Source organism: Periophthalmus magnuspinnatus, chromosome 23 (genome assembly GCF_009829125.3).
Source record: "Periophthalmus magnuspinnatus isolate fPerMag1 chromosome 23, fPerMag1.2.pri, whole genome shotgun sequence".
In the NCBI taxonomy this organism is placed as follows: Eukaryota; Metazoa; Chordata; class Actinopteri; order Gobiiformes; family Gobiidae; genus Periophthalmus; species Periophthalmus magnuspinnatus.
In genome coordinates this window covers 19,853,424-19,875,372 of record NC_047148.1, presented here as the reverse complement: position 1 = coordinate 19,875,372, position 21,949 = coordinate 19,853,424, and the positions used below count along the sequence as shown (strand labels likewise).

Sequence of the window (21,949 nt, the reverse complement as noted above, 5' to 3'; positions counted from 1 at the left end):
GCCAGCTGCTTCTGATGCCCAGTGACCTATATAACTAGGCCTTATGAAATTCGCTCTAGTTAGTTGCAATATAAAAAGATGCAAAATATGGTAGTTTACTTGCAGCAGATGTGTTGAGTCTGCCATTAGACCATAACACTGCAAGTCATTTCTGAGAGATGAACGATAATACATGCACATCCCCAAAGTTGCTTTACTTTATGAACAGACATAATGGGATGTAAAAGTCTTATCTCTGTACAAGTCTGACAAAGGCTTGCACCAGCTGGATAAAAGGCTCCTGTCCCTCGTGACTGCTTTTGGGAGTGGCAGCTTTGGTTTGACTCAAAGGGAGACCACTGGCAGGAGAGGAGGGAGAACCTCTACGAAAGTGTCGCGATAAGCTTGATAGAAGAGTACTCTGTAAAAGGAAGAAAAAACACAAACTCATTTCCTGGAGCAAGTATTTTTTTTCTAGAGTGCTTCATCAAGACATTACCAGTTCAGAGCTGAGTTCCTGTTTGAGCCGTTGTTTGTCTCTGGGAGGGACAGAACTGTCTTTGAGACATCGAACAGCCTGAGAGATCAGCACATAGAAACAGTTCTCCATCGTGAATATAAGCAATGACCTGGAGAGAGTACATTAAGGTCAACATAATTTTTTATTTTATTAATAATAAGCAAAAAAAAATACTGCATACTTTAGGGCTTGAATCTCCTCTGATGAAGCAAGTGCCGCAATACTCAAAGAGGCTGGTTCTTTCTTCTTGTCCATCTAAAGTAAAAATTCAGATATAAGCAAAGTAACATTTATATCCTAATATAAATGCTGAAGACTTGCCTCACTCAGAATGCTCAAAGCAACATTAATGGTGGCCAGCAAAGTCCCAAAGGAAGGAGGGACATCTGGATCAAATGCAGGAGTAGTGAAACTGAGCACAAATAAGATCCTATATTCTGCCAGGTCCATGCACTATGACAAATACAGACAAAACCTTCTGTTATCTTGGTGTACTGTTATTATGTTACATGTGTTAATTGATTAATGACCTGATCTAGAAGGATCTGGCAGCAGTCTGGAGTGAAATGCTGCAGTGTTGCTAATGTCTTGCTGAGGATCTTAAGGAGACTGCACTGAACGGCCAACAGGGCTTTCTGTTCCACCTCGTCTCTCTCGCCTCCATTGGGCGTGTCTTTTGAGGGGGTCTGAGGCAGCCGGCTAGTCCGTGGGAGGGGACCCGGGGGTAACGCCTCACCATTTTTTGCCTGACACAAATATAGTTAAGAATGTGATAAAATCATCATGGATGTGGCTGTATAAAGAGGACTGACCTGTAGGTAGTGATGCAGCATTTTCTTGCTGTGGAGCAGGTATGTGCATGTCTGACACAGGTAGCACAGATTTGTCTGTGGAACACAATTAGGTGAAGACAGGACTCTATGGCCGTTCTAGATCTTTGGGCTTACCTGTATGTCACTAAGAAGTTTGGGCAAGTGAAACTGCCACTCCTTACAGAAGTTTGAAAGTTGAAGCAAGAAGCCAACAGTGTGGTCTGCCTCGTCTAAACAAGCCAAGCTCTGCACTGTCCGCACTGCATTCAGACACTGGAGATGTGCACAAAAAAAATCACATAATAAAATAATAATTAACTCATTTTTCAAGCAGTTCAGCATTAGACTTCTACCTGTAGTATGCGTTCTTGGTGCACTCCAACAAAGTCCAAGGCTTCATTGATGAAGGTGTAACGGAGCGTTTTGAGCAGACTTTCCATCAGGGACATGCACAGACGATAGACACTGGGCCAGCATGCAGAGTCTTGGGACTTGCGTGAGAAACTCTGTACACAAATATTAATGTTATTTATTTTTTTGACAGAGAAGAGTATTTGTTCTATATAGCTGTTACTACCTGGGATACAGTGGACACTTCATACACACTGAGGAGAGGTAGACAGATGGTTTGAGTTATGCCAGCTCCAGCAACTGCTGCAGCCCCCTGAGGAAAATAAATGTTACAAAATCAAGAGAAGAAGATGGCAGGATAAATAGCATGGTTCAACTGAATCAAGCACTAGTTACCTGTGGGGTGCGAGCCAATGTCAGCAGCAGGTGAAGAGCAGCCTCAGTAAAGTAAAGGTTGTGTTTGGATCTCAGGCTGAGCTCCAGGGCACTTAGAACAGAGGGCAGCACTGGTACTTTCCTCATCACTGAAACCCACTGTTCCCCATCTTCATCGCTGTGGCACAGTTCTTTTGCTAAATGCAGAGCGAGAACACAGACCTGGGGGAAAAACGGCAAAGGATATGGTAAGAACAAAAGTCCACTATAGCATATAATAGGGCATTTACTCTTAGTGGTTGCTCACCCCGTCTCTCCGATCCTTCTGCTGGCCACGAGGAGAGTCTGTTTCCATACTGTCTTCATCATCCAAGCTCTCTCCCGCTTGGCGCAGTAAACGAGTGTTGTCAATGAGAGCCAAGGATTCATCTTTTACGGTTTCACAGACAGACAGTAAAAGTTGAGGCAGCAGCGAAATCTCTCCTCCTAGAACATAAAGAGACACAGTCAGCCAGTACTAAAAGAATCACATAAATCCATCTTGTACCATTGAGGCCTTGAATTTGTAGCACAGATATCAGAGCAGAGAAGATTTTGGCTTTGGTCCTCTCCATCATCTGCTGGTCAGCTTGCAAGACACTTTCCAGAATGAGTGAGAGGGGGCAGAGGACATCAGGTGCAGCAGCTACCACACTGGAGAGAGAACAGTTGCTTCACATGTAATCCTGACAATATCTGCCAAGCTCACAGGAAATGCAAACCTTTTCCACTGCTTGAGGAGAATGAGTAGCAGAGTGGTCATCATGGAGCCAAGACGTAGACAAGGCACAGATGTGTGTGTTGTGAGCTAAAAGAGACAGCACATGTCAAAGTAAAATCCGCCCTGAAATACAACCGAAAAAACTTCATGACAGTAACTTACTGCAGCTTTAGCTCCATCTAAAACATCCATAAACAGCTTAAGCTTGGTTGAATCCTCAGTTAAATGCATCACTTCAGACTAAAATTGAAAGCAGTTTTATAATATCTGATACCTTGGATAGAAATGACTTCACTAAACTGGAACATACGTGAGTGGTGGCAAGAATAAGCAGCATTCTCCAGGCTGCAATCAACATCTGTGTCTCAGCAAAATAGCAGACACCCTCCTCCTCCATCTCCGCGACATGGCACACCAGAGATTTGACATAATGAGACCAATACTCGTAGCGCCGACTGTTGGAGAACTTCTGGAGACTATCCTTAAGAGTCTTTTCCAAAGAGCCACTTAAATAACAGAAGGTATTTTCTTAGATTCAAACAAGTAAAATAATTACCATATGATCATTTGTCTACAATTACCTCACAACATAGTAGATTTCAAGGCCAAGTATTTTCATGACAAAAGCACAGGTTTCAAGTACACAAGGCTATAAAATAAAGTATGAAAAATGGGTCAAGCAATGCACTGTGTACGTTTGTGTAAATAAACAAAAATACCTCTGCTGTGTCTGAAGGAGGAGGAAGGCTCCCAAACAACGGTGTGGACAAATTTTCCCAAAACCTTTCCCTAAAACAAGGATTGTAAGTTCTCATTCTAAATTTGCAATTATTTTTAAAATAAAGTAATATTATGTGACAAACTTACTTGGTTCTGAGTACAGAAATGGCACTATCTCTACGATCTTGCCAGAGAGCAAGAAGAAAGGCCAAAGCAGCTCTGTGGAGCAGCGGTGGACACCAGTATTTACCCTGTTGTTTTGAGTCAATCAGGTCCAAAACCACATGAAGACAGCTCCATTCTCCCAGAAGAAACTCCTGCCACAATAAATCAGTGTTCTATCAAATACAGCCAGTACTCAAAACAGATCAAATTTGGGATGCACCGAAATTTTAAGCCAATTATTTGTTCATTTTGATTCAATAATCTAATTAAACCAGACTAAAAGTCTATTTCTCCCTCTGCTGCTGGGAAAAGGGGAGAGCAGTATGATGTCAGCGACAGTTCAGTCTCTATCCTCAATTTATCAGTGCATCCCAAGATAAAATGCATGGCATTCTCACCTTTGAACCTTCACTACTTTCTTTGACTTCTAAGTTAAGAAAGAGTTCAATCAGGCCTGGTTGTGTTTCCACAGCAACTGTAAGAAACTCCAAAATCATGACTTTGATCCTCATGTCCTCCGTCTTGCTTTGCAGTCGTGTGAGGAAAGCATCCCGAATAGCTGTGGCGTCGCTACCAAGGCAGGCGTAAACTGACATGGGAGCCACCTGTAAGCACAAGGTTACTGTAGACTAGAGCGATATCTCCAAGTACAAGTGCTTTTGGATTGAATATAGCGCTTACAGTGGCAAGACGTTTGAGAAGTTGTATGGCAAGTCGAGGCAGTGCTGGGTCATGTTTATGGTAAATGTATTTTGCCAGGACAACTACAAGGTTGTGGCCGTGCCCACCATGTTGTGTCAGAGCTTGCTCGAGGGGTGAGGCCACATCTGAGGGAGGCTTCAGGCGAATTACATTGTTTGTGACGGAGAAAGCCAGTTTCACAGTTTGAATAAGGATTTGACCTGGACCCTCAGACCCACCACTAGACAAGAGATGACAGTCAAGACTCATTTCATCTTGGGAAATCACAAAGGCGTTATACAAATTAAAAGCTATTCACCTGCTTGGCTGTGCAGCCAGTACCACATCTATAGTATCCACACCAACCCCCATTATATTCACGATGGCTTGACCAGCCTCAGTGTTCGCCAAACTGTAGATGCATAAGGTCTGCAAAGTAGGAGTGCTGAAGGAAGAGACATGTGTGTATAATCATTGAATTGTATAATGTAAAACATAACTTTCACAAAAACATTTTTTCTTTACACTTAGAATCCTACAAGGTCTGAAGTATAACTTACCTCCCCGGACTCTCTCCTTCAGGGCTCAGATTGAGAATGGCATGGATAAGTTCCAATATCAGACAGCCTGCCAACAGTGTTGTTTTGTTTACATAATAGAATATACTTGTTGATTGTTTAAAAAAAAAAAAAGACTACTCACCAATTCTCTCACGTACTCCATAGGTGTTATACCTCCACTTGTGGTAAGTGGGGAGCATTTCCTTTAACACCAAGAGCACGCAAGGTATCAGACCATTGTTCTGTGTGCTTCCAAGCTGACCCTAAAAGAAAGTGTGGATGAGTAAAAGCCCCAATAACAGTGAGCAAATAAATCTTATAAAACTGTTGCAAGAAACCTTAACCAGAGTTGTAATAAGCCGTAGAAAAGCAATGGTCACAGGGTATTCCCCTCTTGGCTGCTCAATCTGAACCAACAGATTGCCATAGTTGCCCGCTTTCATGCCCTCAGCACTGCAAAGGTGTGTGTTAGCTCCTTTTATTTTTATGCATTTAAAGAGTGATAATACATTTGATGATGATAATTTACCTTATGCACTGAGCCATAGAGGTCAGTGCATTAGATGCAAATGGTAAAAAACCTGTGTGCTGCAAACTTGACCACACCTAAGAGATATTTAAATAAATTATAAAGACAAATATCATAACACATGTAATTTCAAATTACCTTTCCAGGCAACCTTGCAGCCAAAACAGACAGGCAGTTGACACACGATGCAATTACATCTACTGGGGGACTAATGACTGATGTCAATCTACACATAGAATGAAAATAGTCACAATCCTGTGTAGTATTTTAAAATATTCCATTTCACATTTAGGTACCATGTTTACCTCTGTAAAAGCATATAGATGCGGGAAGTGAGTGGCAGAAGACAATCTGACACAGACCAGTCTGTGCTAATGATCTTGTGGACCAGGTCCAGGATCGGCTTCACACGAGTACAATGCGAAAGAACATCTAGTAAAAACACAAATGAGTAAAGTATTATAGATGTAGTGACCTCACTTCTATACAAAACACCATACCTGCAGTGGAAACAACATGGAGCAGCATCTCCACTTCACACGTGAACAGAGTCCAGGCGCTGTAGGAATAATCCCAGCGCACCACATAGTCCTGCTCAGGCCTCATCAGGACCTGGCCGAGCACACCCTGAGGCAGCCACAGGTTTGTCTGCCCTGAACCTGTTGACACACACAGATTCATTATTAGGGAAAGAAACATGACTGCTTGAATCACTTGGGGGCATCAAGGATAACACAAACCAAGAGGATAGAGGAGTTTTGGTGTCCTCCTTCTCCACAGTGTTTCATCATCCTTGGAGATTATGTCAGTGGGTTTTTGCTTGTGAATTTCTGTGTAGAATGACATCTTATCTAAAAAGTTGTAAACCTGTAGATCAAAAGCAACACCAGTATAAACTCAAAGTAGAAAATTCTTCTTAATTTGGAAACATTTACATTTTTATGTTTACTGTATGTAATAACTATGACTATAGAGCAGTGTGAGGAGAGACAAAACACAATCAACAGTAATGAACAAACAAAAAGAAAGACTGTATACCTTTTTGACTGTAGTCTTGTTTGATAAAAGAGCAGTTAGCAGTTGCAACAAAGGGGCGATTTTATGAGGAAACATCCCAACTGCACTGTCCAAAATCATCCCTAATCCCATGTTGGGCTTCTGAAAGAGAAAGTATCCAATTAACAAATCCAGCTACACCATTGTGTGTGTCCTTCTAAATCTAAAATTTTTACAAACTAAATCGCCCAGCCACAAACTCCACTCATCACCATGGTGTATATGAATAATATTATGTAAAAAATTCTCACCATTTCCCAGAAGATCTCCGCCAGACTGGGAGCAGAGAGGACTTCACAGGCAGCATCAATCAGATGAGAACCAGTTGTACCTCTCTCTGTCTGTGAAAGGAGTTTTTGTTTTCATATATTTACTATAATTATTACATTTTATGGTGTAAAATAGCATCTGGAATCGGTTGTACCTGTAGACTATCCTCTTCAAATGAAGTGAAAACAAAAGACAGGAGGCCATAGATGCACATTTTTGCTGTGCTTGCTGTGCACTGGGAAAAAATGTATAATTATTGTTGACTGTCTTTAATGTTTTGGCATTTTGCAAAAGTGTATATTTTCTTACATTGTTTCCTGAAGCGCCAAGACTTTTGAGCATAGTAGAGAGGTATTCAAAAACTCCCAGCTGCAGAGCAGTGTTGCCAATTCTTCTGACTACAGGACTGGTCTCCTCAGGCCTCAGTGTGTGCCTCAATAGGACCCATGCCAGCAGGACAGGACCATGATGGTTAATGTCTCCAAATGTAACTAATAGCTGGTCCATCACCTTAAATGCAAAAAAAAAAGAAATCTGTTTTTCTCAGGTCTCAACATCAATAATGTTTCAGTACAAATTAGATAATGACCTTAACTACATCAACAGCACTTGAAAACTGATGCTGTTCAGTACGATCCTCCAGAGCACACTTGTGAAGAAAGTCTATGTCCATTCCCTCAACCAAAATAAGAGAGCTTAGGTAGCTAAAATACAAAACAAATTTAAAATTTAATTAATTATCAATTAAATAAATGTAAATTACCTGCCAAAATCTCCTTACCCAATACGTTCCACCAGAGCATCCATACTTTTGTCAACCAGATGCCGGTTGGTCTGGCGCAAACCAAAGCCTTGTTCCTTAAACATTCTTGTGAAACTCAAGAGATCTGATGGGGTCATCTCAAAATAGGCATAATAAAGAAAAATGATCTCTAGAAGCAAAGACTGCTCTCTCAAGCATTGGAAGAACCATCGTGAAACCTGACGCTCCGTCTGAAAGTACAAATTGTAAATTACAAAAAACAAAAAATTGCAAGACACATATATATGTAACTGAAGAGAGAAATATTCACCATAAGAGGTCCATGGGTTTCCCATGTTGGGGCTTCAGCATTAAAAAGTTCTCTAAACTGTGTTTGATAGTTGTTCACTAGGTCTTTTTCAAGTTTAGTTACACAGTTGCAGTACTCCACCTGTGCAGAAATGGACATCAACAACACATCATATGAACATATGCGTTTATTCTAATATTCTTCTTACTCTATAGGGATGTCGCTCATCCTGAAAGTACGTCAGTAAGAGGAGGATGCATCTAAGCAGACACACACGCTCCTCATAGTAATAGTCGGTTATCTGTAAAATTATAAAAGCACACAGTCAGAACCAGTCAAATGATGTCCTCACAAAAAGCAAGCAAAGATCACAACCTTTAGAAGAAGAGCCTGACTTTGCCTCTCATCTTTCAGTACAACCTGTGCATGAGACATGCAAACTTGTTTTTAATTATTTTGTAGAAAAAAATATAAAAAATATCTCTGTCTATTAGCCAATATATTCACATAATTGTTTAACATTTAAATCAAACACCTTTAGTGAATCTCGTGTTCCTCTATAGTCCTCTTGCAAGTAGCACTGCAAAAGTTGGACACTTTGTTGCTCATCAAGACCCTGTTACAGAAAAAAAACACACAAACAAACAATATTAATCATGTAGTGTACAGCCTTGATTTTGACTTTACAGTAGACAAAAGATAAACCCTCACCAAGAGCTTGCTGATCCTGAGACCAAAATCCTTCAATGCTTGAGCAACATCTTTGTTTTCTTTTAGCTTCTGAGCAGATGCAGAGCTAGTTTTGGAACAAATATATTTATTTCTTGTGTAATATTAGTGAGACATGTGTGACTTGTGTGAATGCGTGACTATACCTGGGTGGCTTGTAGTAACTGAGACCTTGGTGTAATCTGTCCCAGTGTTTATCAAGCTCCTCTTCTATTTGTGCCTTTCGGATGAAAATAATATGATGCAATGAAACAAAATAAATTAAATTAAAGAAATAACACAGTGAACCGTATAATGCAAAAATACATACCGGCTCACGTAAAGCAGATCTCCCCAACAGTATAGTCCATAATTCCCTGCAGCTCCTTAAAAACACAAAGACAATAAAGACAATGTTGTGCCATTATCAGCATGTCATATTACGTGGCAGGTGTGTTTCAAAATAAAGTATAAAGTAAGTATAATTTTGGGGGGCTTTTCAAATTTCTTATATCATCTTAGTGGTGGCTACACAGGTTGTTGTTTCTCTGAATAAATCCACTCAAAGATACATCTAAAACGTATTTAGTGTTAATTGCTTATATTGTACGCTTTAATTCTGTCAGCAGAAACACGTTCACATGTCAGTTGTTGTCATGTGGCGAACACACCGCAAACTAGAACCGTTTGAATCTCAAGCAGATGCTAAGCTAAATTAGCATGGTAATGCCAAAATTGTAAAACCAAACACTTGTGCCTCTTTACCCAGAAAAAACTGTACAAACTATAACGGTGAAAGAAGAGAACCAAAACTATTTGAACACTTCTAAGAGGAATACGTAAATTATTAAAGGTTTATAGCTAACTTCTTACCTGACGACCACCCCTGAATCCGCCATTTTCTCCCCCGACTTCTGATTGGCTGTTTGGAAATGACGTCATGTTGTTTTTTTTCTTCTTCGTGACATATTGACATTTGGAAATTTGTTTAACTACTGCCCTCTTGTGTACATATATTTTCTTCACTTGGATTTTCTGTTGTGTTTTATAAATTATACAATGTACCCTGGTTGTGTGTGAGCCTGAAGTTGATGCTGATTGAATTAAAACGGCACCTTGTAATAAAAATGTGACTTAAAACCTGAATTAACCTACATAACATGGCCTGAACTTTTTTGTATATCTGCTCTTAAATATAGGCTAAATATATATTCCGATCACTATAGGGTTTTTCAAGACTGAGCTGCATTTTAAATAAAGAAGCAAGACACAACCCCTTTAAGAAGGTGACCACGTGACCGCGCTGTCAAATATGGCCCCCTCCTTCTGGGTGTGAGAAAAGCGACAGTCGATAACAAAAAACACTAATCTGTGTCCAGAGAGCACACAAGAGAGTCTTACGTGTGAAATAGTACAACATTTAAGCGGTATGTATGCTTTGTTTGTTTTTACTACACGTTATATCCACAGTGTGCTCGTTGTCAGTGTAAATGAGCAGCTGTGTTGTCGTTAGCTTGACTCGTCCCTATAGTGAGTAATACACTATGCATACATTATTTTAAGCCTTAAGAATTTACCCTCTTGTTGAAAATCACGTCAGCCACTTGAGTTTCCATCGTTGTAATGTGTAAATATATTATTTTTCCAGTGGTAAGTTTAAGGTTGACATGTTGATAAGTAAGATGAGCTGAAATACTCTGTGCCTTTGTCTCACAACCTCTCTGTCTGATTGAGTTTATTATCAATATATTAACATTGTCATTTTATTTTTCAGGTGCATTAACTACACTAGAGACCCTACCAGAGGATGAATGGTGTCCTACCGAGGAAGTGACAGAGGTTCATCGCTGCACATCATCTGCTCCGATTCATTCCCTGAACTTTTGACGCTCTGGTCCTGCAGCCATGGAGATCAACCCAGCAATAGTGGAGTCCATTGTGGTGTTAGCCGTGGTGCTGTGTGTTCACCTGGTAGTCTGGAACCAGCACTCCTGGTGTAGTATAGCCCTCATCATTCAAGCTTTTTATGTTCAACACAAATGGGACCGTCTGCTCAAATCAGGAGGCGCTGTATTTCAGTTTCGTCCTTCTGCAAACAGTGGCATTGTCCCAGCCTCTATGGTCATGCCCCTACTCGGACTAGCATTAAGAGAAAAATGCTTTGCTTCAGGAAATGTTTACTTTGAGCGCTTCTCCATGGTCATCACAATAACAGGCATGATGCTGGCTCTGTTTCTCTCTCTGATTGCTCTTGGCATCACTAGACCTCTGCCCACAAACACCTGCATTATTGCAGGTATGGCTGCCAGTGCCATTGTTTATACAACTAAACAGACTCTCACCGTCTCTGAGGTCATTGAGGTTTTGGAGGTACTATTAATATTTGTGTATCTCAGCTTGATTGTGCTTTACCTCCTGCCTCGCTGCTTCACACCTGGAGAAGCACTTCTCATTGTTGGAGGAATCAGTTTCATTGTGAACCAGCTCATTAAACGCTCACTGAATCTGGCAGAGGTAAAAGGTGACCCAGTTAACTATTTACTGCCAGTGGTAGTCTTGGGCTCCTTGTTACTGGGAATGTTTTTTGCTTTACTCTTCTGCTTCATGGAGTCAGAAACATGGGTTTCATCACTGTTTTTTCACATAATGACTGCTGTGCTGGGCCTTGGAATCCTCCTGCCGTGGCTGGCTTTGTTTATTAGACGTCATCCCATTATGTGGCTTATAGACTTTCTCGCATTAAATGATAAGAGACTCTGTCTTCTGGGATATTGGGTCTTACTTGCAGTAGGGGCCACCTGTGTTGTTTTACATCAAAATTATCAGCGACAGTCAGGCTCCAAAAAACATCAAGCATCAACTATAGTCAGAAAGTACTTCCATCTAATTGTAGTGGCCACATATGTTCCTGGGCTGATCTATGACCGACAGTTGCTCCATGTGGCATCTGTGGGTTGCCTTGCTGTGTTTTTGTTCCTGGAATATGTGCGTTATTTCCGGATACGACCACTAGGTCAGCTTCTACGGCAGTTGCTTACATTATTCCTGGATGAAAGAGACTCTGGGCCTCTCATCCTCACACACATCTATCTGCTCATGGGAATGTCATTACCGGTGTGGCTGTTCCCAGGGCCCTGTGCTCCTAAAGGGGTACTCCCTGGTGCAGGAGGTTTGGTGCCTTATGCGGGTGTGCTGGCTGTTGGCGTTGGAGACACTGTGGCCTCTATATTTGGCAGCACAATGGGGGAGATCCGATGGCCAGGCACAAAGAAAACCATGGAGGGAACTGCAACATCAGTCTTTGCACAAATCATTGCTGTGGCATTGTTTCTTATCTTTGATGGGAATATCAATCTGAACTCAACCTACTCATGGATTGTTGGTTCCATCACTCTGGTGGCCATGCTAGAAGCATACACCTCACAAATCGACAATCTCCTCCTGCCATTGTACCTCTTCATCCTCCTGTTGCTTTAAACAAGCAATAAATAATAAAATGTTCAGAAATTGTCATATACACAAGGAAAGTCTTTTGTAAGAACCAAAAACTACAAGTTGGCAATATAATGTATTGTTTCTGTCACCTGACATGACATTTATTAGATATAAAGCATTCAAACTTTGGAGCACAATGATTTGATTGGTTTTGTTGTTCTCAAGATTATTGTCTTAAAAACTGGCAAGCAAAATGGTACTACCTTAACCCTTTAAATAATATTGCCCTTGAAGAACAGCCTTTGATGTAAAATATGTAAAGTTTGCCTATTTGTGAAATGTGAAAAAATATGTTTGCCTTAATATTTTTTACAGTTGAAAACAGTAGTCTGAATACATGCCTAGGAGCCCATGCATCATAAGGCTTTTTGCAAAGGCCTTATATATTGTTTTGCAAAATGTAGGTATAAGAAACACCTGAAAAAGCTCCTTTTCAGGTGTTTTTGTACCCAACAACATTTCTGTTCAGTTTGGATATCATTATCAGGAACATATTAATGTAACATTGTACCTGCATGACTGTTTACTAATAGTTTTTTTTAAATCTTGACTGTGAAAACAAGGTGACGGTGCACGATACCATAAGAGATGAACTACAGTGACTTTCAATTTATTATTATTCAAATGCTTATATGTTTTCAGTGTATTTCCAATGCCATGTTATTTATAATACATGCTAATTTATTTTAGTCTTACAATGAAAAAACTTAAACCATCTGCTGAAAAGGTTATCAGTAATAATGGGCCCAATATGCTGGAAGAAAGTGACTACAATAACAATTATAAACAGAATAAAAAGGTTTGAATTGACATGTTTATTTATTTAAGTCATTTTATTTTGTATAGAGGAGTGGGAAGGGGAGTTCTTCGGTAGGTTGTAACCTGAAAATAAGAATAGTATTAGTATAATAGTATAGAATATTATTTTTATTTCTCCATGTAAATAAAACCCTTACTTACCAGTTTTCAGGACTCCACTGGGTGTCCTGGGACTCCATCATATGGAAGGTGTAGACATGACGGGAATTTTCTGATCTGTTTTCATCGCTTCGATGTACTACTTCACCATGGATAAGGACTACACCACCTGCACCAATTATTATTATTAAGTTATAAAATAAACCTGTCTGTTTAATTTTTGCCAAATAAAAAGTGAATGTGCAGGACTGTGTAACAAAGGAAAGTAAATTGTCAATTATGTTCCAAATGTACCTTTTTTAACTGGTGCAGGGACAAATTTATCTTCTTCATATGTCTTTTCCTGACCAATGAAGTTTGTCAGTGGATAGGTGCCCTTTGGAGTACGCACCATACGTCGGGTTATGCCACCTGCATAAACATATCATTTAACTATGACTTTCAAAACAGATGACTGAGGTATACTTTAAAGTGTAAAGAACTCACTCTTTTGTGATCCTGGGATAAACCAAAGGCAGCCATTATTGACTGTAGCATCTTCCAAAGCTATCCATACACCCATAACTCTGCCCAGTGGCTCAGTGTACAAAAACGTGGCATCTTGATGAGGTGTTACTAAAGAAAACACAATATCACATAAAGTAAAATACAGCAAAATATTGTAATATAAAACAGTATTTGTATGAAAATGAAAATGTACAAGAAGGTATCATCTCACCTTCTCCTCCAATGCCTGGTTGCTACGTAATGGAAAAAAACAGACTGTTAACTAGCAACGCACAGACCATTTTAACAACAATGAACATTCGAGCACATAAATTGTAAACCTACCTTAAAGATGTACATGCTTTGTAAAATAACAGGCCTGCTTTTGCCCAATTTTTTTGCTATACCCTAGGAAAACAAACAAACATTTAAAACAGGTATTTGCTGTGTATCTTCTCTAGACATTGGCTGCAGATGATATTGAATACTATTTTTGTTATGTTATTACCGATATCTGATGAAAAATTGCATAAGTAATCTAAACATGCAAAGAAATGAATCCAGATATCCATTATTTTATGTGCAGGGACAGCATGATCATGGTTATTTCTTCTGTGAAATTATTTCCCTTCCACTTTTGGATTTTTAGCCTTGACATTTTTAGTCTTTAAAAATCCTTCAGTACCTAATGCAGACAAAACTCAGCTGGTGTTTTGCCTTTCCGTACCCTCTTTTTTTCATGTGTGCAATAGTTTGTCAAGGGTTGATTTCTTTGCATGTGTGGATGACTTTGCTTTGGAGAAAATACCCTACCAATGACACCTTTTGGAAACACGTATTTGCTGCTGCGTGACATTCTAAAGTGTCAACTCACCTGTATTCTGGGTGAATGTGTAACCTTTTTAAACAAAGGCTCGTATGCATGAAGGGCTTGAGAAAAACATTTGAAAGAAATTATTGGTCTACAAAAATGAAAACAGAGACAAAAATGTGTTGTTCCTCACCATGTCCTACTTTATTGAGTGACTTATTTTTGGGAACAATAAACTCTCCTGCAAGAGAAGACAAAAATGTGATATGGCCTCAGCAATTACATTTAACAATAAAATTATACTGTTTCACTAGACCTACCCTTGTCATCAAAAACTCCCTTTTCAAAGAAAAATCGAATCTTGTCTCCACTTGTGATAAAATAATCTGCATTTCCCTGTGAGTTGTAAAGGTAATTGGTCATCTTTACAGACGGCACAGGCCAAAGTCAGTCAAACAGTGTTGACATAAGAGTTTTCTTTTACACAAAAAGTCACAAAGGTCAAAGAAAACACTAGAAACAGGCCTATACTGATCAGGACAGGACAGTTCTCATGAAAAGGTGGAAAATTACCTGCATCTTCACAATTAAGCATGCAAAAGAAGCATTCCACGTAAATGAAAAAAGTCACACGCCAAATCATGTTAAATAAGTGCATGTGATTATGTTACCTGTGTTTTAAGTTGCTCATCGTGGTAGGTGGAGAACGTGGTGCGGCAGTGCTCTGGGACGTCCATCTGCTCCACAATTTCAGTCATCCTCTGCCTGAGTTCATCACACTCCTGTGGGCTGAGCAGTCCGTCCAAGACCACATAGCCATCCTCTATGTACTGAACACAAACAGGCTTAACTATCCAGACACGAGCTCTCACGTACTGTGCAAACTCTCGCCTCGTTATGTAACCAGAGACAAACCCCTATATGCACACAGCCTATCTGCAGAAAATATGTTTGTGTAAAATTGCAACTAACCTTTTGCACATCACAATCAGTCATAAAGTCCATGTTTTAGTTTTCTGCAAGGGCTTTACAGGACGAAATGGTCAACTTCTACGTGCTAGACCACTGGAACTTCTGCTGGAGGGCTGGACCACTGGACTGGACCTCTAACTTCTACTGGAGGGCTGGACCACTGGACTAGACCCCTGACTTTTGCTGGAGGGTTGGCCCACTGGACTGAACCCCTGACTGAACCAAGCGCAAGTCGTTTCCGATCATGTGATTACATAGTAGTGAACTAATCGGATTTTAGACTTTTTTCCCCACATGTGCAGTGATGCATTTTAACCACTAGATGTCATGTGTTTCGTCCATGGTTTTGCAGAGGAAAACAGACTCAGGAGCAACGTGGAAGTGCAATTATACTGTCACTTTTCTGCTAGAGTCCACTAAAAGCTTGTCTCCATTGGGATATTATTACTTTGCCAAAATGTTCACAGTGTGGAATTGCAATTATACTTTTGTGTTTACTGCTAAGAAAGAAACAAAAACTTGCATTCTTACCAGAGACTTCTTATAGATTTCTGACCTGCCTGAAGATATACAAGTTCAAGTTCCATGTCATACTATAGTACATCCCCAGCCAAGCAATAACATCTCCATGAAAGAGCAGACAGAAGGCCATCTTCCACCAAAAAGTTACACAGTGTACCCTTTAGAAGCAGGCATATGTCCATTGACTGTATATGGCTATGTCACAAGAAGGATGTTAAAATATGTTACAATTTTGCATTGATATGTTGCTATTTTATTGATTGCTTTCCATTGTTAAGTGTACAAATTTGTTTTTCAATTAGAAAAGTTTTAGAGAGAATGTTCGCACCGATCGCCTGCCGCATACATATGACTCAAAGCTGGTCAAACAAACTGTCCGCTTTATAAAAACATTGACACTAAAGGAGACTTCTGTAAAGTGAAAACAGTGAACTCCATCATCTGTAAATTAAAACATCATTGTATTCAGAGCATAAATTAAAACAAAAAGCCTAAAGATCACTTTTTGGATTGTCAAAATGTGCACAAATAAAAACATATTCCCTAAAATATGTTTACAGAAGTGGTACAAAATAAACAAACAGTAAAGTACAATCTCTTAAATATAAATACACATCATGTAACCAACTTGTTCAATAATCAGATGTTGAATTTGCTGATACAACTTTCTTTGAGTCACCAGAGTCACAGACCTAGCAATGATTAAAAGGGGAAATGAGTAAAGCAAAAAAGGTCCGTGTGCAGAAAAAGGTCATCTTAAAGCGAAAACAAGTAGTTGCTTCGAAATGTGTTAAAAGGGGAAATGAGTAAAGCAAAAAAAGTCTGTGTTCAGAAAAAGGTCATCTTAAAGCGAAAACAAGTAGTTGCTTCGAAATGTGTTTTTTTCTTTGATAAAGCATTGACTTTGAGACTTTTCTATTTGAATCTCATTTAACAGACCATTCTTAAAGACTGAACCTTAAACATCATTTGCCACATAAATAAATGTAAAAAAGAAAAAAAAAGAAAAAAAGAAATATAACATTTTTAAAAATGGCATTGTAAAAAAAAACAACAAAACAAACATCTGGTTATAACAAAAGTACCAAAGTTACATTTTGGTAATACACTGTACCAGCAAGGCAATCTTTTTTAAATTTTCAATATCACATACATCTATAATAAGGCTTTAACAAGTCGTGCTTGTCATGGTTAGAGTAAACTTAACTCAATTAATCCATGTTAGTTGCACCATTCAACCCTGTTACTAAGATACATTCAGCATGCTGTGGCTGCTTGTATCTGAAATATTCATACTACCACCCTTAAAGTATTTTAGCCTAATAGTAGTGAAGAAAAAAACCTTTAAATATCTCAATCACACTGTGCAAGCTTGCGTCATTCATGTTAAGACAATAAAAAAAGCACTATGTGTGGAGTCTGTCAAATATTATTTACCCTGTACAAAAGGTATACCTCATTATAGGACTCTACACTATAGTAAAGCACATACTGCCATATACTGGATAAAGGTCATTTCTGGATTACAGGCATATACAATACAAAAAGGCAATAAAAACGGATAAAAACATTAGTTAAAGAACTGCACCCAGCCTTTGTGAATCAGTCTTTTTTACATGCTCAAACATGACGTGTGGATGAAAACCATGCTATATAAATGTCAGGTTCAAGAGATACAAATGTTAAGACTCACCTACGATCTCAGTTAAGTTGAACCGAGTCATACTTAAACAAGAAATTGTTTATTATTTACCATGCAAAGTGCTCATTCAGACATGATCTAGAAGTGTTGTTCCAATCAATATCCATTGGTATAGTTCAATGTCAGATTAAGGCTTACGTATGCTGTTGATTCATCTTGAGGGCAGCAAGAAAGAAAGCTAGACATGGGTCTCATAGAAATAAATGATTGCAAAGTATTGCTAAAACACTGATCCAACTAGTGCATGATTAGACCAATGGTGAACTTAGCTTTGTTTGTCTCTTAAGGACATGCTTGGTGTCAGAAAACATAAGGCCTTCTTGTTAAGATGAAAAAGTATTATATAGAGTCACTGTGGTGAATATTTAAATGGGCCAATTACAGTGACATCCATGATTTTGATATAGAGGCAGTACTAACAAAAATATCAGAAGCACACACTGGCAATCCTAAAAAGTACACCTCGTTAGGATTGCCTGCCATCATAAAAACAATAGGAGTGTGCTTGTTTTTCTCATATTCCTCCAACAGTAAAGCTTTGGACTGTGTTTGACTCAGACTTGTTCCTTATCAGCCCTCCAAAGCTGCTCTTTCACTTCTGATGGCAAAGTGTTAAACAGATCTTCCTCCACGACCAGGCCACTTCTCTTTAGAAGGCGGCACTCCCCCAGCTCCACAGGCAAGCACTCCAGACGGTTCCCTCTGAGCTCCAGTTGAGTGAGGCCAGTGAGCTCTCCAAACCGTGATGGAAGAGTCTGCAGGCAGTTGTTTCCAAGATTCAAAGTGCGCAGCTTCTTGCACTGGAATAACTCCGGAGGCAAAGTCTCAATCTGAAATAATGCCCAGAATAAAGTGTTCAGAAAAGGTTTTAAATATTTAATGCTGATGCTATCACAGCAATAAAATGTAAGTGTTTCCACTAATAATATGTATGGTCTGCCGTAAGAATATTTAAAAGGTGATGAAAGGCAAAGTGTCAGACAAAGCTAACAACAGCAACAAATATGTTAGATATTTGGGATAAGAAAAAATGTGGTTACGCACCCTATTTGCAGTTACAGCAAAGTACTGTAAGTTTTGGAGGAAACCAACATCTGCTGGAATACTCGTCAGGTTATTGTGACTCAGGTCTAGGAATCGAAGCTTGCGGCAGAAAAACAGCTGACTGGGGATTTTCTCAATCTTGTTCCTATTGAGATAGAGCCTCTCCAGGTTGGTGAGAGTGCCGATCTGAATGGGGATGTACGCGATCTGGTTGTACCACAGCTTGAGGCACACAAGTCGGTGCAAGTGTTGAAAGCTGATGATCTCCTCTATAGTCTTCAGGTTGTTGTCCTTCAGGTCAATTTCCTGCAGGTTGTGCAAACTAAAAATGGAGTGCGGAATACGTTCAAGGTCACAACGAACCAGTTCCAGTTCTGAGAGGTTGACCATTTTCTTCAAACTGTTGAGAACCATGAGCTTGGTTCCTTCATTGTTGATGGAGAGCTTCTGAAGATGTACACCAACATCAGTCACAACCTGGGGGAGTTTTGTCAGATTGCTCTTCAAACGCAGCACTTTGAGACGTTTCAGTTCACGGAGGCCATCAATGATGATAAAGCGGTTATTATCAGCACTGAGGTTGCCAGTTAGGTGCAGTTCACTGAGGTTCTTTAAACTGTAAATCCATAATGGAATCTCCTTGATATCAGTGAACTTGATGTGGAGAGACTTAAGGTTTTCCCTCAAAAAAGCCAGCGCTGGGGCCTCAATTTTGGCTGGAGTGTGATAAAGCCACATCTCTCTCAAGTTGGAAAGCTGTGCAATAATTGGAGGAATAGTAACATCAGGTATTAGCTCAAGTTTAAGCACTTCTAGCTCCACCAGATCAAATACAGTGTCTGGAATGCCACTGAGCATAAAGAGATGTAACTCCAGCTTATCCTGAGAGTTTTTGGTGATGCGCTGCCTAAGCTTCTCTAGAGTCCACTCATTGTTCAAGTTGAGTTGCCTCAGCTTGTTCTCACTCACCTCAGAGAGAAAAACTGCAAAGCGTTTGGAGTATAAAGGGTCATACTGATCTATCATATGTAACATGAAGGCAAAATCATTCTTAACGTCGGGTATGTCACTATAACTACTCTCTTCGCGGATTGACTCAAATGAGTACCGTTTTAGGGAGCGACTGAGCATCCAACAAAGTGTGTACATGCAGATCAAACCATAAACAACAACCAAGCTAATGTAAAAACAAGCTAAAATCTTAAAAAGAGTGGCCAGTGGGTGGGCGCAGTAAAACATGCCGTACCCTGTGAGCTTCTCCATGGCCTTTACATTGCACACTACATTAAACTTTATATTCTGGACATAGTAAGCAGTGTAAGAAATTATTAGGATGAACTTGATTACTTTGATGATGGTCTGTCGTATATAAAGACAGTAGACTATATCGCCTTCTTCAACATGAATCCTAAACTTCTTCACTTTCTCAAAAAGTGCCTTAGCCTGCTCACCCTCCTTCTTGTCTAAAACACCAGTGTCCGAACGGTCTACAATCCCCTGTTCAATTCTGGACTTGGTTCGTTGAAGCATGGGCACACTAGCCTCCACATCTTCGCTGATACTAGATGCTTTCTTATCCATTGAGCCATTCATTTTGCCTGGAGGCTTAGGGTCACTCTCCTCCACCACAGTCTCTGACAAAGCTCTTGTTGTCCATGGGGAGTCAAAGCACTTCAAAAGTATAGAAACAAAATGCTCCAGTTTTGAACTTGTGCGGGGGAACTTGAACCAAAAGTTACTGCAGGCAAGAAAGATAAGAGTGTGGAGCAGCACCAGATAGGGGAAATATTTGGCAAACCAGTGCAATTTGTTCTCATAACACACAGCGTCCACATAATTATACTGATGGCGGTCAAGGTCATATTGAATGCCTTTAGGTTCCGGTGCATAGGGAATGGTGATATTTGGCACTGGCCGAGTCTCACAGGTTGTATTGCTCACCCACTTGCAAGGTAGGCATATCATCTTGTCCTGAGTGACCTGCAGTGTCCCACCAAACACTGCAATCATCAGCATGACGATTGAGATGTAGTCTGTAAAAACGTCCCACCATGGCTTTAGGATGCGGTACGCCGGCTGAGTGTCAGCAAAGTACCGGAGTTCAGTGATGGGTATCATAATGGTTTATCTGAAAAGAAACAAAAATAAACATACATATATTAAATTATATACATACACACACACACATATACATATACACATAAAAAAAAATGTGTTAAATCACTGGGTACATTTACATGGCTAACCAAATCAGATAAGAGTAATCAAAAACAACAATAATTACATATAATTATTGGTGTTCAATAATCTGACACTCCTCTACATGTAAACACGCTACTCCCGGTTTCATTATCATACCAAGGAAATAACAAGATTTGCTGCAGGACCTAGTATAACCTAGAATAGTGATGATTCACTAAGATGGAAAACTCTCCTCTAGTTTCTGTTACAATGCTCCAGGCGCAACAAGCAACAACAAAACATATCAGAGCAATTATTTGCAGTTTTAAAGTGCTTCTGACTATAGGTACTTGGTAAATATGCAGTAGCTTATTTACATGCTGTATTATAACAAGACGCATAATGACCAACATGTTAATTACATGTATTGCTGTATCTGGTTCATTTTATCATGGTCTATTGCCCATAATTATATAGAAATTGGAGAAGTCTCTGAAAGGCGTGTTTGCATTAGTCCACATTCCATTCAAACACATTAGTTATCGCTCCCTAAAATACCATCACACCACGAGTTGATGCACATTCCTACATATATACCCTCCCTCAAAAAACAAAACATTCTTCAAAAAGAAAAAAAAATGTAAATACAGCGGTGTACAGCTCCTATACGTCTGGAAATGGTTCAAGATTTTGAGCCCTGGGGCGACCTTTTCAGTGAAAGTTGATTTTCCACTCGGAGAAATATTTGTTTCCTATCTAGACAAACAGAACGTTTTTAAAGGCATCATCACCTTCCACTGTCCAGACTTACCAGCTTTGTTGCAGTTTATTTCTGTAATCCTCCCCACGTTCGGTTCACACATTTCTATCACGTTTTAAGGGGCTGTAGTGTTTTAGACTGAAGGCCCCGTGCGGAGAACTAACTGTGAGCTTTCCCTTTGTTTGACAGTTTGACGCCGCCTACTGTGTTGGAGAATAATGTACACAATATAACTTTTTTGGTGTGTTTTATTATATATATTTTAGGGACATATCTACGTGTTGTATATTCACCTAGAAGACTAAATTGCATTTTAAGAATTGTAAAATCTAAAAACATGCTACAGTTGAGAAATAAAGCTGTGACGTCATAAATCAACGACAGATTGCTGATTTGTTTATTTATTTATTTTTATATTTTATTTTTTTTGAGAATATGTGCACAATGTAACTCTTTTGATGCGTTTTATTATATATATTTAGGGACATATCTACGTGTTGTATATTCATTGAATTGTGAT

At 39.5% G+C, this 21,949-nt stretch overlaps 4 protein-coding genes across 4 annotated transcripts in view; 1 reads left to right on the top strand and 3 right to left on the bottom strand.

Moving 5' to 3' along the window:
• Nucleotides 1-9,464, bottom strand: part of nup188 (nucleoporin 188) — a 55,337-nt gene extending 45,873 nt beyond the window's left edge. Inside the window, exons 1-43 of the mRNA XM_033989378.2 lie at nucleotides 9,412-9,464; nucleotides 8,870-8,924; nucleotides 8,706-8,779; nucleotides 8,542-8,626; nucleotides 8,366-8,446; nucleotides 8,206-8,250; nucleotides 8,039-8,131; nucleotides 7,852-7,971; nucleotides 7,560-7,771; nucleotides 7,368-7,482; nucleotides 7,088-7,288; nucleotides 6,933-7,013; nucleotides 6,760-6,849; nucleotides 6,491-6,610; nucleotides 6,193-6,319; nucleotides 5,953-6,111; nucleotides 5,758-5,884; nucleotides 5,591-5,678; nucleotides 5,453-5,529; nucleotides 5,262-5,376; nucleotides 5,066-5,186; nucleotides 4,924-4,990; nucleotides 4,683-4,808; nucleotides 4,364-4,604; nucleotides 4,081-4,287; nucleotides 3,665-3,834; nucleotides 3,517-3,586; nucleotides 3,379-3,446; nucleotides 3,108-3,303; nucleotides 2,960-3,037; nucleotides 2,799-2,884; nucleotides 2,585-2,730; nucleotides 2,345-2,523; nucleotides 2,059-2,259; nucleotides 1,889-1,975; nucleotides 1,665-1,817; nucleotides 1,447-1,584; nucleotides 1,312-1,386; nucleotides 1,030-1,245; nucleotides 821-952; nucleotides 681-754; nucleotides 479-608; nucleotides 230-400 (exon numbers count right to left, since the gene is read on the bottom strand). Of these exons, the coding sequence (XP_033845269.1) occupies nucleotides 230-400; nucleotides 479-608; nucleotides 681-754; nucleotides 821-952; nucleotides 1,030-1,245; nucleotides 1,312-1,386; nucleotides 1,447-1,584; nucleotides 1,665-1,817; nucleotides 1,889-1,975; nucleotides 2,059-2,259; nucleotides 2,345-2,523; nucleotides 2,585-2,730; nucleotides 2,799-2,884; nucleotides 2,960-3,037; nucleotides 3,108-3,303; nucleotides 3,379-3,446; nucleotides 3,517-3,586; nucleotides 3,665-3,834; nucleotides 4,081-4,287; nucleotides 4,364-4,604; nucleotides 4,683-4,808; nucleotides 4,924-4,990; nucleotides 5,066-5,186; nucleotides 5,262-5,376; nucleotides 5,453-5,529; nucleotides 5,591-5,678; nucleotides 5,758-5,884; nucleotides 5,953-6,111; nucleotides 6,193-6,319; nucleotides 6,491-6,610; nucleotides 6,760-6,849; nucleotides 6,933-7,013; nucleotides 7,088-7,288; nucleotides 7,368-7,482; nucleotides 7,560-7,771; nucleotides 7,852-7,971; nucleotides 8,039-8,131; nucleotides 8,206-8,250; nucleotides 8,366-8,446; nucleotides 8,542-8,626; nucleotides 8,706-8,779; nucleotides 8,870-8,924; nucleotides 9,412-9,437 (5,223 nt within the window). The 5' untranslated portion in view covers nucleotides 9,438-9,464. The remainder of the gene's footprint in view (nucleotides 1-229; nucleotides 401-478; nucleotides 609-680; nucleotides 755-820; nucleotides 953-1,029; nucleotides 1,246-1,311; nucleotides 1,387-1,446; nucleotides 1,585-1,664; nucleotides 1,818-1,888; nucleotides 1,976-2,058; nucleotides 2,260-2,344; nucleotides 2,524-2,584; nucleotides 2,731-2,798; nucleotides 2,885-2,959; nucleotides 3,038-3,107; nucleotides 3,304-3,378; nucleotides 3,447-3,516; nucleotides 3,587-3,664; nucleotides 3,835-4,080; nucleotides 4,288-4,363; nucleotides 4,605-4,682; nucleotides 4,809-4,923; nucleotides 4,991-5,065; nucleotides 5,187-5,261; nucleotides 5,377-5,452; nucleotides 5,530-5,590; nucleotides 5,679-5,757; nucleotides 5,885-5,952; nucleotides 6,112-6,192; nucleotides 6,320-6,490; nucleotides 6,611-6,759; nucleotides 6,850-6,932; nucleotides 7,014-7,087; nucleotides 7,289-7,367; nucleotides 7,483-7,559; nucleotides 7,772-7,851; nucleotides 7,972-8,038; nucleotides 8,132-8,205; nucleotides 8,251-8,365; nucleotides 8,447-8,541; nucleotides 8,627-8,705; nucleotides 8,780-8,869; nucleotides 8,925-9,411) is intronic.
• Nucleotides 9,465-9,840: 376 nt separating this feature from the next.
• On the top strand, nucleotides 9,841-12,840 carry dolk (dolichol kinase). Its single transcript, XM_033989379.2, has 2 exons — nucleotides 9,841-9,965; nucleotides 10,313-12,840. Exon 2 carries the CDS (start codon nucleotides 10,444-10,446, stop codon nucleotides 12,013-12,015), a length of 1,572 nt encoding a protein of 523 aa, XP_033845270.1. The 5' UTR covers nucleotides 9,841-9,965; nucleotides 10,313-10,443; the 3' UTR covers nucleotides 12,016-12,840.
• On the bottom strand, nucleotides 12,833-15,298 carry phyhd1 (phytanoyl-CoA dioxygenase domain containing 1). Its single transcript, XM_033989471.2, has 11 exons — nucleotides 15,221-15,298; nucleotides 14,920-15,078; nucleotides 14,569-14,644; nucleotides 14,442-14,489; nucleotides 14,312-14,367; nucleotides 13,783-13,845; nucleotides 13,670-13,691; nucleotides 13,438-13,566; nucleotides 13,246-13,362; nucleotides 12,994-13,120; nucleotides 12,833-12,915 (listed from the first exon to the last, which is right to left on the bottom strand). Exons 1-11 carry the CDS (start codon nucleotides 15,251-15,253, stop codon nucleotides 12,867-12,869), a joined length of 879 nt encoding a protein of 292 aa, XP_033845362.1. The 5' UTR covers nucleotides 15,254-15,298; the 3' UTR covers nucleotides 12,833-12,866.
• A 670-nt stretch (nucleotides 15,299-15,968) lies between these two features.
• lrrc8aa (leucine rich repeat containing 8 VRAC subunit Aa) lies at nucleotides 15,969-21,621 on the bottom strand. Its single transcript, XM_033989408.2, has 3 exons — nucleotides 21,481-21,621; nucleotides 18,489-20,616; nucleotides 15,969-18,274 (listed from the first exon to the last, which is right to left on the bottom strand). Exons 2-3 carry the CDS (start codon nucleotides 20,604-20,606, stop codon nucleotides 17,999-18,001), a joined length of 2,394 nt encoding a protein of 797 aa, XP_033845299.1. The 5' UTR covers nucleotides 20,607-20,616; nucleotides 21,481-21,621; the 3' UTR covers nucleotides 15,969-17,998.
• Nucleotides 21,622-21,949: the final 328 nt, after the last annotated feature.

Excerpts from the sequence above, each read along its gene's own strand:
- dolk (XM_033989379.2), top strand. The coding sequence starts at position 10,444 with ATGGAGATCAACCCAGCAATAGTGGAGTCCATTGTGGTGTTAGCCGTG.
- phyhd1 (XM_033989471.2), bottom strand. The coding sequence starts at position 15,253 with ATGGACTTTATGACTGATTGTGATGTGCAAAAG. Across the intron at positions 15,079-15,220 it reads CTGATTGTGATGTGCAAAAG|TACATAGAGGATGGCTATGT; the intron begins GTTAGTTGCAAT and ends GTTTGTGTTCAG. Across the intron at positions 14,490-14,568 it reads GGGAGTTTTTGATGACAAGG|GAGAGTTTATTGTTCCCAAA; the intron begins GTAGGTCTAGTG and ends CTTCTCTTGCAG.
- lrrc8aa (XM_033989408.2), bottom strand. The coding sequence starts at position 20,606 with ATGATACCCATCACTGAACTCCGGTACTTTGCTGACACTCAGCCGGCG. Across the intron at positions 18,275-18,488 it reads TTGCTGTAACTGCAAATAGG|ATTGAGACTTTGCCTCCGGA; the intron begins GTGCGTAACCAC and ends GCATTATTTCAG.